The 15,876-nt window shown below is 42.0% G+C and overlaps 1 protein-coding gene across 1 annotated transcript in view; it reads right to left on the bottom strand.

Annotated features, from left to right (window-relative positions):
- The window catches only part of LOC128030092 (glutamate receptor ionotropic, kainate 2-like), a 241,745-nt gene that overhangs the window by 169,058 nt on the left and 56,811 nt on the right, over positions 1 to 15,876 (bottom strand). Inside the window, exon 4 of the mRNA XM_052617592.1 lies at positions 132 to 313. Within this exon, the coding sequence (XP_052473552.1) occupies positions 132 to 313 (182 nt within the window). The remainder of the gene's footprint in view (positions 1 to 131; positions 314 to 15,876) is intronic.

The following is a 15,876-nucleotide window of genomic DNA, read 5'->3' as shown; positions in this document are numbered from 1 at the left end:
AAATCAGCATTTAAAGCATGCTACAGTATATATATATATATATATATATATATATATATATATATATATATATATATATATATATATATATATATATATAAAATCAGTTATAGATAATGGAAGTGACTCACCTGTTTAAGGATGCCAGCTGCCATTTCATGACCACAGTCAAAGATTACATGAAACTCTTTTCCTCGTTTCATTTCTTTAAGAAGGGGCTTGGCATCTTTTGTTTCTGCTGGTAGCTGCCGGATTTTTAATCGGATGTTGTAACGAGATGGAGCCTTGATGAGCTCCTGTAAACGAATCAGACCTAAATGGGAGAGAGAGAGAGAGAGAGAGAGAGAGAGAGAGAGAGAGAGAGAGATTATAAATTAGGCTATTACAGAATTACAGGAATAGCTCCAATTGTACCAATAGTTTCCAAAAATGGAAATTCTGTCATTATTTACTCACCCTGATGTTCTTACAAAAACATTGTTTCTTTCATGGAACACATATGGATAAATATAATTTATATGGTCGCTAAATATTGTCATAAAATTACCTGCTGTGATGAGTCTGAAATAAGCAAAATTATATTTGTTAATTACCTTTATTGTATGAAGGAGTGCAGCTTGGACAATCAATAAATAAATCTCCTTTTGCGTTCAATTCAACAAAAAAAAAGTTGGATGATATTAAATGATAACAGAATTTTTTTTTTTTTTGGTTAAAACATTCCTTTAAATGTACAACAGAGCATTTGAAATATAATTTGAAGCCATCTATATAGAAGATCCAATTAATTGAATTCTTTAAACGAAATTCTCTAAATCTTTGTAATAAGAATAACATAAGAAATGTTTATTATTTAAATATTTAAAGTCATAATATACCACATAATTAAATTGCATGGCCCTTCATTATATATATCTATCTTCTCTATAAACTACTTTTCAGGGAAATGTTGCACAATCCTGTCAATTAAATGCCACCTCCTAATGTAATGAGACATCTGATTCCCACCTCAAAAGGTAATCAGCTGAAAAAAAATAAAAATAAATAAGAAAAATTTTCCATATATATATATATATATATATATATATATATAAATATACTGAAGTGTCGAGGCTGTGGAATAATCTCTATTCATCCTGGTACCTGGCACTACACCTATTATATTCTAATATTTTAGAGCTGAATGAGCAGTGATATGGAACCATGAGGACGGTTGCTTGTCTCTGAAGGCCCTGAGCCTCCCACCAAGTCGGTCTGAACAATGTAGGCCTTGCTGGCGAAAGCTTATATAATGGCACATCAGGCCGGTGCATTTCTGCACACTATGGTATTGTTACAGGCATAACAGACCGACCTGCTTAAGGACCTGAGTGAGATTGAGGGGAGCTTCCAGTGTTGTTTGCAAACTGCATCAGTCCAGGAATCTCTCTCCAAGTTACAACGGAAATGGCCTGAACCATCAGTTTTTTTAATGGCAGCCCTAGTAGCTAAGAAGGGGCATCTGTGGTTGAATCTGCCTGTGCTGCAAGATGAGGACAGATTCTTCATTCTGGATTCTTCCTCCACTCACACCTTCTGGCTTCTTTGGCAACACAGTAAATACAGTTATTGAAAAGTTTCAGGAGGTAAGGAAGCAAGCGGTGGTATTCCAGTGGTACCTCCCTCACTGTCCTCGGGTCCCCAGGGCTGCTCAGTGGGAGCAGCACCAGTGTTCCCTAGCTCCTCATTTAACCAAGACCAGAAATGGAGTGTTGCTACCCATTGCCTCCCAGCAGAAAGAGCAGGGGTCAGGGTGTTGCTCTCAATCTGTGTCTTCTAAGAAAAAAGCAGATCTGTGAACCATCATTCTCACCAGGAAGACCTTGGCCAAGAAGTCCTGATGAGCGTCAGGGCTTTGACGGCAGACCTCCCTGAAGAGGAGAAATCTCAGTATATGGTGCCTGATCCCCCAGTCATTCCCTCCTGGTTATCCTCTTCACTCCTCTAGCCATACCAGAGGCCAGCCTGTAATGGCTGGTTCCCTTAGTAAACTTTCTGACAGTATGGAAACTTCTGCCAAATGTCTCACAATTGATCCTGCAGGCTGTAGAGAGAGGCTTCAGAATCAAATTTGGTTCTTACACACCCTATTTCAACTTTGTTGTCCCCCACACTAGTGGGCACCGAGCATGTAATGGCTGGTAATGGAAAAAGAAGTGGACACTCTCTTGAGGAAGGAGGCCATAGAACCATGCTATCAAATAGTTCAAAAAGCTTTTGGTTCAAGATGCAAATTGTGCCTCAGATCATGAATGGTTTGTTATGATAGATCTCAAGGATGCATACTTCCATGTATCCATCCTTCCTCAACACAGAAAGTTCTTGAGGTTTGCTTTTGGGGATGAAGCATACCAATATTGGGTTCTTCCCTTCGACTTATTACTCTCACACCACACTGTGACGAGTGGGCCAGGGCCGAGAGCCGTGGGAATGAGGCGAGGTCGGTGGAGTGATTGGAGATGAGTGACACCTGCTGGACCCACAGGTCTCGAGTCCCACGGAGGAGATGGAAGGATATAAAACTGGAGCGATGAAATAGAGGTACCATTCCTTCTCTCATCTCTGTTGCTCCTCCTTCAATCTCCTTTTCTCTCGTCTCGTCTGTCCTACCTCCTGTTCCCACCGTGAGTGGGCCCCCCGGAGGGAGGGAGGCGGTGGGGGGGGGGGGGGGGAGCAGAGCACAGTCTCGTGGGTACCCCCCGGCCTGCGAGGGGTGATGGGGTTATGTAACGAGTGGGGCGGGGCCGAGAGTCGTGGGAACCGGGCGAGGCCGGTGGAGTGATTGGAGATGAGTGACACCTGCTTGACCCACCGGTCTTTAATGTAGCTAACATGGAATCAAAACCAGGAAGGGTGAGAAAGCCCAACTGGACAGAGGAACAGTGTTTACTGTTAGCCCAGTTAGTGGATGAACACAAGGCCATTCTTAAAGGAAAATTCGGGCCGGGTGTCACAGCAAGGGACAAGAAGCGGACATGGGAGCGTATAGCACAAACTATTAACAGTTCATTCCCCCTGCTTGTGCGCACCTATATGCCTGCTATATTCATAAATGCAGTTTTTTGAGCCTGCAAGATGGGAATGTCCAGTGGAAACGAAATGAACTGCGACACAATAAGATGTTATGAAAGTGCTGTAATTGTTTGTGTGATCACTCTGCTTACAGAAGGTTGTGACAGACCCAAATCATCACTATTGCATTGTTGCATTTTCCCAGTTGCCAAATATCATAATGTAGTGATTACTTTAATTTCTGGTGCTATGGCATTTCTGCACTGTGTCTGAGATGTTAGCACGTCTCTAATAAGATCAATCACAAACATGATCCCTGCATGATCTAATCTATAGTGTTTTATTAACTCACTGTCATCCATTGTCTGCAACACATTTCTTCTGCCTCATCGTCTTTCTGCCATTTTCTCCTCTGCTAAAGAAACTCTTAAGCCTCTTAAAAGTCCTCGTCTGTGCTCCTAACAAGTTTGACCTTAAGACCTCTTTTAAGGGTTAAGATGCTTTTTGAATTACTTTTTTCTTTACTATGATTTTTTCTTTAATTTTAAGAGAAAATGCCCACATTTCTAAGAATTCCCTTTTGTCACTAGGAGCTACTTTTTGCATTAAGATTCTTTATGAATATGGGCCCTGGAATCTGAGGGTGCAAGAAAAAAATCTAAATACTTAGAAAATCACCTTTAAATTTGTCCAAATTAAGTTTTTAACAATGCATATTACTGATAACAAATTACGTTTTGAAGATATCTTAATGGAACATGAACAATGGAAAAAAAATTTAACCTAAAAATTCTCATCCACCACATCTGTTCTAATAATTTTAATATATTTTTTTACCTAATATATTTTACCTTCGTAATTTAAATAGACCATACATGTCATATATTTTAAACAGGGCATCTTCATTAATTAATATTTATTATGAATGTCTTAACAAATTTTAACAACATAAGGGCAGGGCTGGAACAAAGGCACGGGGAATGAAATAAGGAAAATAAATAAGGATGCACAGATAAGAACTGAGAAGCACCCTGTGATAAAGCGAGCGCCACCAGCTCACTTAGGACGTGAAAAGTGTTTGTAAAAGATGTTAAAAAAAAAAGATCTCTCACACTTTCGTGCATGGTGTAATTTATTTATGTTGCCAAAAGTGGTAGTCCACGGTGAAGTATTTAGAGGTGTACAATAAAACAAAAACTCAAAATGTATCAAAGAAACAACAAAAGTGGGAAACAAAACGGAGAGAAAAAAAAAACTTATGTACAGGTAACACGTATCCACAATACACAGGGTGGAGGTTTGCTTGAGGCACCGCAGTTGCACTCTCGCTTAGATTTGGTAAACTAGTCCCGTTTTAGGTTTGACCTCAGATTATATAGGCCAAACCCCGCCCCCTTTCTGGGCCATCTCAATCTCAGGTAAGTATAACATTTAACACACAAACAAATACCACAACTATTTGTCACCTGCAACATGAATTTCTGATATATATATTATATAATAAACGCATAATCAATTCACACATAATGCATTTAACACTCATTCCAAGACTTAAATACCCACAGAAGCACCTATTCATGCTAGACAATGGTTTCGCCAGCTTCCATTTGCACTGCACTGGCGCGACCAAGCCTGTGATGTCGTAATTGGCCGCCACTCGTTCATTCGGTTTGGCGAATGAATGAATGTTTCCCGCCAAACCGAATGAATCACAGGAACGAAACGACATGACAAGTGCCGTGTAAAACAAGAAGTGTAACAAGATGCTATGTCTCTCTGCCATATGTAGGGATCCATCAGAAGCTAACATGCACTGTGCCGGGTGCACTTTTAAGCTCTTTGAGAGATTTTTGTGTTGCTGGAACGGCACTTCAGCTGTGGTGGTTTCCCATGTCAAGAATGTTGCACACATCAGGCAGCATTATCCCATGTTTGTGTTGCAGGCGGCCATCTCCCCTGTGCAGGCTAAAAGATTTTCCCTGAAAGATCATTCAGAAGAGCATTTAAAATAGCTAAAGATGATGTTGCATGGCAAACTCGATGTTACGTCTTTGTAAAGACGATGTGGGTCTTGCTATAGACAACATATCACCCAGGCATTTCTGGCTGAGGCTATTACCTGGTGCTGGGTGATAGTCACAATCGCTGTCTCACATGCCTTGGCATTTAGCATTCTGAGGTACTGTTTGAGGTGTGTTTGTAATGTTCTCATCTTGGAGTTGCAGGCCAAGCTCTGTTTCCTCAAAGGGGCAGACCTCCATTGCCTCTGCTTCGATCTAGTTCTCGTCATGGCGGCAGTCAGGTCGAGGCTACTTCAGGCAGTAGCTTTCTGGAGAGGAAGATTCGGCTGCGCTGCTGTCCTCCAGGACTGTAGGAATGCCTGAATCAGATCTGAATATAATGGCTATGCTTTCTTCCTGGAGGTGCATGAGGGGCTTACCAGGTTATGGATGGCACCCTTTTCTACCAGAAACCGACCTGCTAACTCCTCTTCCCTCACCACTCTTAATGGTGGTGCAGCTAGTGGGTATACGGGGGTCCCCCCGGTGGAACTGTTGGCTGGAAGGCAGTTGTGTTGATCCTTCGCACCACAGACCACTGCTGTTGCTTCGTCCAAAGGACGAGCATATCAGTATGAGGTCCTGCCATTCCGGGCTTACCCGTGTCTTCATGTATGTTGCAGAGGCCGCAATTGTACCTCTGAGAGAACAGGGTGTTTACATTTTCAACTACCTTGATGACTGGCTCGTATTAGCCCAGTCTTAGGATCAGTTGTGTGCAAACAGGGACTTGGTGCTTTCGTACTCTGCTGGTTGGGCCTTTGGGTCAACTGGGAAAAGAGCCTACTCTCCTTGGAGAGGATCTCTTTTCCCAGTATGGAGTTGGATTCGGTCAGGCATGCCTCATGCCTGAATATGTTCAAGGTCAGGAAAGCGGTCCCACTGAAACAGTTTCAAAGGCTCCTGGGACATATGGCAGCTGCAGCGGCAGTGATATGCAGGGGCAGCTTATTATGAGACCGCTTTAACAATGGCTACGTGGCCAAGTCCTAAGGTGGGCATGGCAATGTGGCACTCACCGGGTCCAAGCCACACCATCCTACTGCCAAACCTTGCCCCTGTGGTCAGACTTTGAAATTATCTGGGAATGAGTGCCCCTAGATCAGGTCTCCAGGAATGCTTTGATTCAAACGGATGCCTCTACCACTGGTTGGGGGGCCATGTTTGATGGGCTTACATTGTCATTGGTTTGGACGGGCCCCCAACTGCTCTGGCAAATCAGTTTGCCTGGAGTAGCTGGCAATTCACCTTGCCCTGATCCATCTGAAAGGGCGCTTACAAGGCCCCCCTCAGGGGCGCGAGAAGGACAAATCGTACACGGCCCCCCTCTATACCCTCTTGGGACCTCTCTTTAGTGCTCAGAAGACTATAGCAGTGCCCATTTGAGCCTTTGCAGTCTGTTTAGCTGAAGTTTATGCAAATTAAAATTCTACTCCTGCTTGCATTGGCCTTTGCCTTCTTCTTCAGTGACGATTCGTGGCTAGAGTCTCGGCCAGCTGACTCCCAGGTAATTCTGAGGCCCCAGGACAGCTATGTTCCCAAGTTTCCCACAAGTCCCTTAAGGGATCAGGTGGTGAGACTGCAAGCGATGCCCCCGGAGACCCAGCCCTAGTTTTGCTTTGACGTGTCTGGGAAATGAGATGCTACGTAGACAGGACACAAAGCTTGAGGACCTCAGACCAGCTATTTGTCTGTCATGGATGCCGGCCGAAGGGGAATGCCGTCTCTAAGCAGAGGATGGCCCACTGGATGTGCCATAGTAGCAATAGCTGGCTCCTCAGTGTTATAATTCTATATTTATTTGTTTGCTTTTTGTGTTACAAGCAACGGCTCGGTTATGTATCCAACCCTCATTCCCTGAAGCTAACAGTTGGTATGTAGTATCAGCTTCAATTATTACACTGCTTAAAAAGTTATTGACCAAGTCTATGCTGGTTTGTTGGTCTTATCTGGTTTCCCCTGTTTTAGGGTGGGTTTACAGATGTATAGGTTTTTTTCCTTTTTTCTTTTTTTTTTAGCTGGTCATGCTGGGAATCTAGCTATATCTAAGGAATATCTTGGTCAGGCTGTAAAACCATTTTTAAATCAACTAAGACAAGCTCCCAAGCTTAAACCAGGATTCCCTTTCAAGATAACTTTGAACTTCATCCTCTAGGGGGCGCTATGGGGACCACCTCGTTGTGACCCGTGTCTGAAGCATACATTACAAAAAACTCCAACTTGTTGGCCGGCTACAGCCTCTGATGTCACTACCGGCCAGAGATGTATAGTAATGAAGTAGAACTACTTCACTACTGTACTTAAGTACTAAAAGGCGGTATCTGTACTTTACTAGAGTATTATTTTTTTCTCCTACTTCCACTTTTACTTCAGTACATATTTTCGCTGAGTTTAATACTTTTACTCCGATATTTTTTTATGTGCTGCATCGTTACTCGTTTTTAGAACTGTAGATGGCAGGTTTGATGAAGCTGGCACATCATTGCTAAGAAGACTGCGCATGCTGACTGAACTGCTGTGAAGAGAGAAATGAACACCGATCCGAGACAGATAATGACTCGTTCACGAGTCAAGAACCGGTTGCATCGGTTCTCGGATGACCAGTAACGTTAGTTCTTTCTGACAGTTCAATTCAATAAACCAGTTGAAGAAAACAGTTCACCGATTCTTTTGCGCTCGACGCAATGGCGTCATTGGCGTTAACTGCACCTGGACTCATAACATTAACACAGAATCAGTTCAAAATCAATCGCCAAAAGAATCAGTTCGGTTCCAGACGCTCTGTGTGTCGGTTTGCTTGACGCTAAATCACACATGCGCAGCATCATCAGCTCCTCGGTTCACGAATCGGACGCGTCTGACAGAAACGGTTCTTGACTCGTGAACGAGTCATTATCTGGCTCGGCTCGGTGTTCATCTTCAGTTCTCCCTTCACAGCAGTTCAGTCAGTGTACTGTTTGAGTCAATGAATTACTCAGGGATATTGGTTTGTTTTAACTCAGAGGGAGTGTCAGACACATTAAACAAGTTAACAGCTTAATTCATCTGTGGATTAATGCGTATTGGAGACGCGAACCGTTTAAAACTATTCAGTTCGATTTGGTGAACTGGTTCAAAAAGATCCGGTTACATCGAATGATTCGTTCGCGAACCGGATATCACAAACTGCTTTGTTTTTAACGGTCTTACAACAGCCAGGGAAGAGAAGACAATGCTGAATAAAGTGGTAGTTTTTGCTATTTTTGGGCCAAAATGTATTTTCGATTCTTCAAAAAATTCGAAATGACCCTCTGATGTCTCACGGGTTTGAAACAACATGAGGGTAAGTTATTAATGACATAATTTTGCAAATTGGGCTAACTAACCCTAGTAACCTTTTTTGTTACAGTCAAAGGAATTGTGATTGTCCTTTAGGTTAATCATTTGAAATAGTAAAAACAATATTTTCAAACTTTTGACTACTTTCTTTAATAGCTACATAACAATACTTCTACTTTTACTTTCAGTACTTGAGTAGTAAATTTTAAAATAGACTACTTGCAATACTTAAGTACAAAAATTTTTGAATACTTTAGTACTTCTACTTAAGTGTGGTGCTTAAAGAGCACTTCAACTTTTTTGATAGAGCACTTGTACTTTTACTCAAGTATGGGTCTCTAGTACTTTATACATCTCTGCTACCGGCGTGACTATAAACAGGCACCGGGAGAACACGTCATTCTCTTCTTCGTCTTCACTGACTGTTCTGTTTGAAGCGTACATCTGAAAGAACTGGTAAGAGTGATCTTTCTCTGTATATCAATCAATCACCTTTATTTATATAGTGCTTTAAACAAAATGCATTGCGTCAAAGCACTGAACAACATTAATTTGGAAAACAGTGTCTCAATAATGCAAAATGATAGTTAAAGGCAGTTCATCATTGAATTCAGTTATGTCATCTCTGTTCAGTTAAAATAGTGTCTGTGCATTTATTTGCAATCAAGTCAACGATATCGCTGTAGATGAAGTGACCCCAACTAAGCAAGCCAGAGGCGACAGCGGCAAGGAACCGAAACTCCATCGGTGACAGAATGGAGAAAAAAACCTTGGGAGAAACCAGGCTCAGTTGGGGGGCCAGTTCTCCTCTGACCATACGGAACCAGTAGTTCAATTCCAGGCTGCAGCAAAGTCAGATTGTGCAGAAGAATCATCTGTTTCCTGTGGTCTTGTCCTGGTGCTCCTCTGAGACAAGGTCTTTACAGGGGATCTGTATCTGGGGCTCTATATCATGGTGACTACTAGCAAGCGTTTAAACAATGTGTGCATCCGTGTCGGCGTTATTTGACACCCCCCCCCCCCCCCCAGAAGGCTAAACATACCACTTAATAGTTTTTTTTTTCAATTATAAAACAGAAACTTCATCATATAAGTGGTTTATTAGAGAACTAGAAAAATACAATAAGAATAATTTGAGTAAGAAAAATAATAATAAAAATAAAAAATAAAAAAAGATTTTACTTTGTTTGCCATTTACAGAAAATCCTGAGATTGCTTGAAATGCAGCATTTACAGTGAATTACGATGCAAATAAGTGCTGATGTGCTGAAACACTTATACAAATGGTAATAACACAAATTTGCCATAAAAGTAAATAATCCACTCTCTCTATTCATATAGATGCGTTCACTTTGATAGCCGTGATCATACAGTAATAGCGAGCTGATTTGGGCTGATTTGCACTCAAACAGATGGTAATCATGCAGATACATTCACATTCAACACAAAACAGACTCACATATATAAAAACTGTTGAAAAATAAAACAAACAAATAAAAAGGCGATAGTTATAAGTTCTGCCTCCATCAGCTGACAGGTGTGTCAGGGCGCGTCACGAGCCCTCAGGAGGGAGCGCCAAAATTCAAATATACTATCTTTTGCCTATCTTTCATTCATTCTCAGTGGATCATCTCATTCTGTTTGTGACACTGTACGCTGCAAAACCATTCCGTTTTTACTACCAAGATGCCATTTCCAACTGTGAGTTATTCCATAATGGACACAAACAGTTCTGTCGCTGAAGAACTGAAACGTAAACAAAGGAATTATGATCCATATTATAACCTTATTGCTTCATTTGACCAAACGTGCTCCATGAGATGTCTTTCAGTGGACCCTTACCTTTCTAACTAAACCGGGATTTACAGCTGTGGATGTGTTTATGACTCGTTATTAAGACGGATCTGGTATGTACAGCATTTCCATTGTTCATGTTTGTATATGTACTGCTTATTCAAATGTAGCAAATTCAGTCTTTATAATCTTTCCATTGAAAAACAGCGATCTGTCGTCGATGATTGAGGCTTAGATCTTTATAATGATACATAGTTTGTCAAGATTAAATTTGTCCCGTTTCATTTAATATATTCATAAACACTGACATGTGCAAGTTTAGGGGTTTTCAGGACGAGGGCGCCAGGGTGCTGGCTAAGAGGTTAAGCTCCCTCCTTGCCATCTTAGCCCCTTCAGAAATTCATCTGGCTTAGATACCAAGGCATACGCAGCAGCAGGTCAGGTCAGGCTGTGGCTTTGTTACACACGATGGCGGTACTTCAAGCATATCAGGCTGATCTGCTAAGAGACCTGGATGGAGGCAAGGATCTTTCTCCTGATCAGGTAGCCGCGCCGCACCACGGACCTATCTAGGGTGGCCATGGTGGCAGCGGAGAGATGTCTGTGGATGAACCTGGCAGACCTTTCGAAGAAAGAAAAGGCTTTATTCTCGATACTCAGGTTTCGCCTTCTGAACTTATCTGTATTTCTGTTGAGATTGTGATCGAGGAGTTCAGGGAGACAAAGGCGCACTCTGCTGCTTTCAGATCCTTCGTTCCAGGAAGGTCCAGGTCCGAGCCCGAACAACATAGGGATCCTGGCCTGTCTCAATCTGAGGATCAAAGGCGGGCACAGAAGGCTAGTGTCACGACTCACGCTCCTCCCCCACCAGCAGGCAGGGGTAAGAGGAATCGTGGGTCACATGGAGGTAAGCAGAACCTAAAAGATGTGATCCAGACGAGGCAGTGTCCTCATCTGAATCAGAGTGATACCAAGGAATCTACTCATTCCCTTCAGGGATTTTTTACTTCTGCTTTTATCCTCCCCTTCCTAATTCCCCTGTAATCACCAGCTCTCCACCTGATCGAGGTTAGGTGGAAACCTCTTGCATAAGTCTCCTATACTGGATCTATAATGTTTTTGGTTGGTTTTATGTTCATATTTATTCAATACAGTGGCTAAATTAAAGGGGGGGTGAAATGCTTGTTTTCACTCAATATCCTGTTAATCTTGAGTACCTATAGAGTAGTACTGCATCCTTCATAACTCCAAAAAGTCTTTAGTTGTATTATATTCATAAGAGAAAGATAGTCTGTACCGATTTTTCCCGGAAAAACACGACCGGCTGGAGGCGTGACATGTGGGCGGAGCTAAAGAATCACAAGCGCCAGTAGGCTTTTGCGTTGAGAGCATGTGGAAGCTGTGACATTACCGTGAGGGAAAAACCATCATCCAAAACAAACCATGGCTTACAGTCAGATTCAGCCGTTTATTCATGATCCAGAATCAGATCCAGAGGCTGAAACTGAATGAGAGCAGCAGCAGCAACGACTCGCTTCGAGCAGGGCTCGAACCCGGGTCTCCGGCATGGGAGGCGGACGCACTAACAAGGAGGCAGAGATATTTTAAGCAGTTTTACTCACTGCCTGCGGTTCCAACACACGTCGTGACCCTTTTTCGTTGGGATTGCATCATCCTTAAGAAATAAACGATACAAAAATCCGTCGTCAAACTGGGCCTTGTTTATAAAACAAGCATCTTCGAAATGCAGGGAACAAACAAAAACACTTGCACAACTCCGTTGATGCTCTGTAAAAATAAACTCCATCCACTGGTCCCTTAATGCTGGTTTTTTTTGGTAATCTGTGCAGGGTTGTCTTGCCCTGGCAACCAAAAACACACTCCTTTTGTGACATTTCGCGATGCTCTCGCTCTGATCAGTGAATGCCTGTTGTGCTCTCACTCAGTGCTCTGCTATACGGGAGCACACGCTCTTCTGGCAGACATGCACTTAGGACCCATATAAGGAAATTCCGCTCCATCTAACGTCACACAGAGCCATACTCGAAAAAAACTTTCCGAAACTTGTGACAAACCGGAAGGAGTATTTTGGGAACAAAAATACTCCTTCAAACGTACAACTTATTTTTTTTTAACTTTGTCCATGTTTAGCATGGGAATCCAACTCTTTAACAGTGTAAAAAACTCAGTATGCATGAAATAGCATTTCACCCCCCCCCCTTTAACGAAAAATAAAGCCTCAACAAGTGTTGACATTTCCCAACACCACAGCAGTAATGACTTTATGAACTACTTTACTTCTAAAATCGATAATATTAGAGATAAAATGGCAACCATTCAGCGGTCAGCTACATTATCACATTAGACAGTGCACTATAGACCCCCTGAGGAACAGTTCCACTCATTCTCTACTATAGGAGAGGAAGAATTGTATAAACTTGTTAAATCATCTAAACCAACAACATGTATGTTAGACCCTATACCATCTAAGTTCCTAAAAGAGTTGCTTCCAGAAGTCATAGGTCCTCTTCTGACTAATATTAATTCCTCGTTGTCATTAGGATATGTCCCCAAAACCCCAAAGACCCCAAAGAACTAGTTAATTATAGACCAATCTCGAATCTCCTTTTTCTGTCCAAGATACTAGAAAAGGTGGTATCCTCATAATTATATTCCTTCTTAGAGAAAAATTGTATATGTGAGGATTTCCAGTCAGGATTTAGACAGTATCATAGTACTGAGACTGCTCTCCTTAGAGTTACAAATGATCTGCTCTTATCATCTGATCGTGGGTGTATCTCTCTATTAGTTTTATTGGATCTTAGTGCTGCGTTTGACACAATTGACCACTGCATTCTTTTGCATAGACTTGAACACTTTGTTAGCATCAGTGGAAGTGCATTAGCATGGTTTAAATCGTACTGATATGACCGCCATCAGTTCGTAGCAGTGAATGAAGATGTATCATATCGATCACAAGTGCAGTATGGAGTACCTCAAGGCTCAGTACTAGGGCCGCTACTCTTCACGCTTTATATGTTACCCTTGGGAGATATCATCAGGAAACATGGTGTAAGCTTTCACTGTTATGCTGATGATACTCAGCTCTATATTTCTTCGTGGCCCGGTGAAACACACCAATTTGAAAATCTAATGGAATGCATAGTCGATATAAAAAATTGGATGACGAGTAATTTCTTACTGCTAAATTCAGAAAAAACAGAGGTGTTAATTATAGGACCTAAAAACTCTGCTTATAATAACGTAGAACACTGTCTAAGACTTGATGGTTGCTCTGTCAATTCTTCGTCAACAGTTAGGAATCTAGGTGTGCTATTTGATCGCAGTCTTTCCTTAGAAAGCCACGTTTTCTAGCATTTGTAAAACTGCATTTTTTCATCTCAAAAATATATCTAAATTACGGCCTATGCTCTCAATGTCAAATGCAGAAATGTTAATCCATGCATTTATGACTTCAAGGTTAGATTATTGTAATGCTTTATTGGGTGGTTGTTCTGCACGCTTAGTAAACAAACTACAGCTAGTCCAAAATGCAGCAGCAAGAGTTCTTACTAGAACCAGGAAGTATGACCATATTAGCCCGGTTCTGTCATCGCTGCACTGGCTCCCTATCAAACATCGTATAGATTTTAAAATATTGCTTATTACTTATAAAGCCCTGAATGGTTTAGCACCTCAGTATTTGAATGAGCTCCTTTTACATTATAATCCTCTATGTCCGCTACGTTCTCAAAACTCAGGCAATTTCATAATACCTAGAATATCAAAATCAACTGCGGGTGGCAGATCCTTTTCCTATTTGGCACCTAAACTCTGGAATAACCTACCTAACATTGTTCGGGAGGCAGACACACTCTTGCAGTTTAAATCTAGATTAAAGACCCATCTCTTTAACCTGGCTTACACATAACATACTAATATGCTTTTAATATCGAAATCCGTTAAAGGATTTTTAGGCTGCATTAATTAGGTAAACCGGAACCGGAAACACTTCACATAACACCCTATGTACTTGCTACATCATTAGAAGAATGGCATCTACGCTAATGTTTTGTCTGTTTCTCTCTTGTTCCGAGGTCACCGTGGCCACCAGATCCAGTCTGTATCCAGATGAGAGGGTCACTGCAGTCACCCGGATCCAGTACGTATCCAGACCAGATGGTGGATCAGCACCTAGAAAGGACCTCTACAGACCTGAAAGACAGCGGAGACCATGACCACAGGAAACAGATGATTCTTCTGCACAATCCGACTTTGCTGCAGCCTGGAATTGAACTACTGGTTTTGTCTGGTCAGAGGAGAACTGGCCCCCCAACTGAGCCTGGTTTCTCCCAAGGTTTTTTTCTCCATTCTGTCACCGATGGAGTTTTGGTTCCTTGCCACTGTCGCCTCTGGCTTGCTTAGTTGGGGCACTTCATCTACAGCGATATCATTGACTTGATTGCAAATAAATGCACAGACACTATTTAAACTGAACAGAGATGACATAACTGAATTCAATGATTAACTGCCTTTAACTATCATTTTGCATTATTGAGACACTGTTTTCCAAATGAATGTTGTTCAGTGCTTTGACGCAATGTATTTTGTTTAAAGCGCTATATAAATAAAGGTGATTGATTGATTGATTGATAGCAACCACCTGACTGATGGTCCAGACTAAAAGGAGGTGCAGTCTCCTCCAGCGCAGGAGGATGGGTGAGTATGTAACCCTCTCTGTTTATGCTGGTGGTTATGTGTCTACTAATAAATTCTGTGAGTTTCCTTTGCAGTGCTCAATTACAGTGTTTACTTAACACTCGCCAGCACCAGCCATCCGACTTCTTGTTCCGGTATTAGGTGGCTGAGATCACAGGCTTCTGCGGGAGCCTCCTTGACCATCAGTGGTAAGTGTGCACACAAGACTCCTTGGGCTTCATTCAGCCAGTGTGTATTTATTTATACACTTCAAGCATCGCTTCCCTCAACATGAGGGGCTATTTGGACGATTCTCATGGTAGTTTAGCAGCGCTCCCCTTTTTCAAAAAGGATCGCCTATGAGCGCGCTACTCTGAGCCCGGAGTTCTCTTCTCATATGAGACCGAGCGCTCCAGTATTGTTTCCATAGATCGAGTTGATGACTCTCAATAATACTGTTTTGAGATGCAACATTACATCTACGAGCTGCTCTATCAGAGTCCCACGAGAGCCCCTCCTTAGAACAGTATTTGAAAATCCATGCTATGGTAAGTGTGCACGTGAAGTCTTTGCACACTTTCTGAAATCCACACTGTGTTAAGTTTGCATGCTAGTATTCTGCATTCTTTCTAAAATCCTATATGGTGAGGGCTTCGCACAGTTGCTTCGTGCCCTTTTTTGAGTTGTTAAAAGTCTCATTCAACTTGGGTGCCACTCCACCAATGTATCCTCAGATACCGATCTAAACAGGGTGTTGCTACAAGAGAACTGTTGAGACAGCTCTTTCAGGAGGCTTATGCGTAAGCTAGCAGTAGCCGCTGTGTGACAAGCAAGACTTGGTAGAAAATGCTAGGTTCTTAGCCATATCCCTTTAAAGGAATCTTTGGTGATTCCAAGCTTTCAGCTCTACCCTGGGCCGAGGCCCTAACAATTAAGTTGGTTATTAAGCCTAGGC

Source organism: Carassius gibelio, chromosome A16 (genome assembly GCF_023724105.1).
Source record: "Carassius gibelio isolate Cgi1373 ecotype wild population from Czech Republic chromosome A16, carGib1.2-hapl.c, whole genome shotgun sequence".
NCBI lineage: Eukaryota > Metazoa > Chordata > Actinopteri > Cypriniformes > Cyprinidae > Carassius > Carassius gibelio.
The sequence above is the reverse complement of the archived record's forward strand: the minus strand, read 5'-3'. Positions and strand labels throughout refer to the sequence as shown.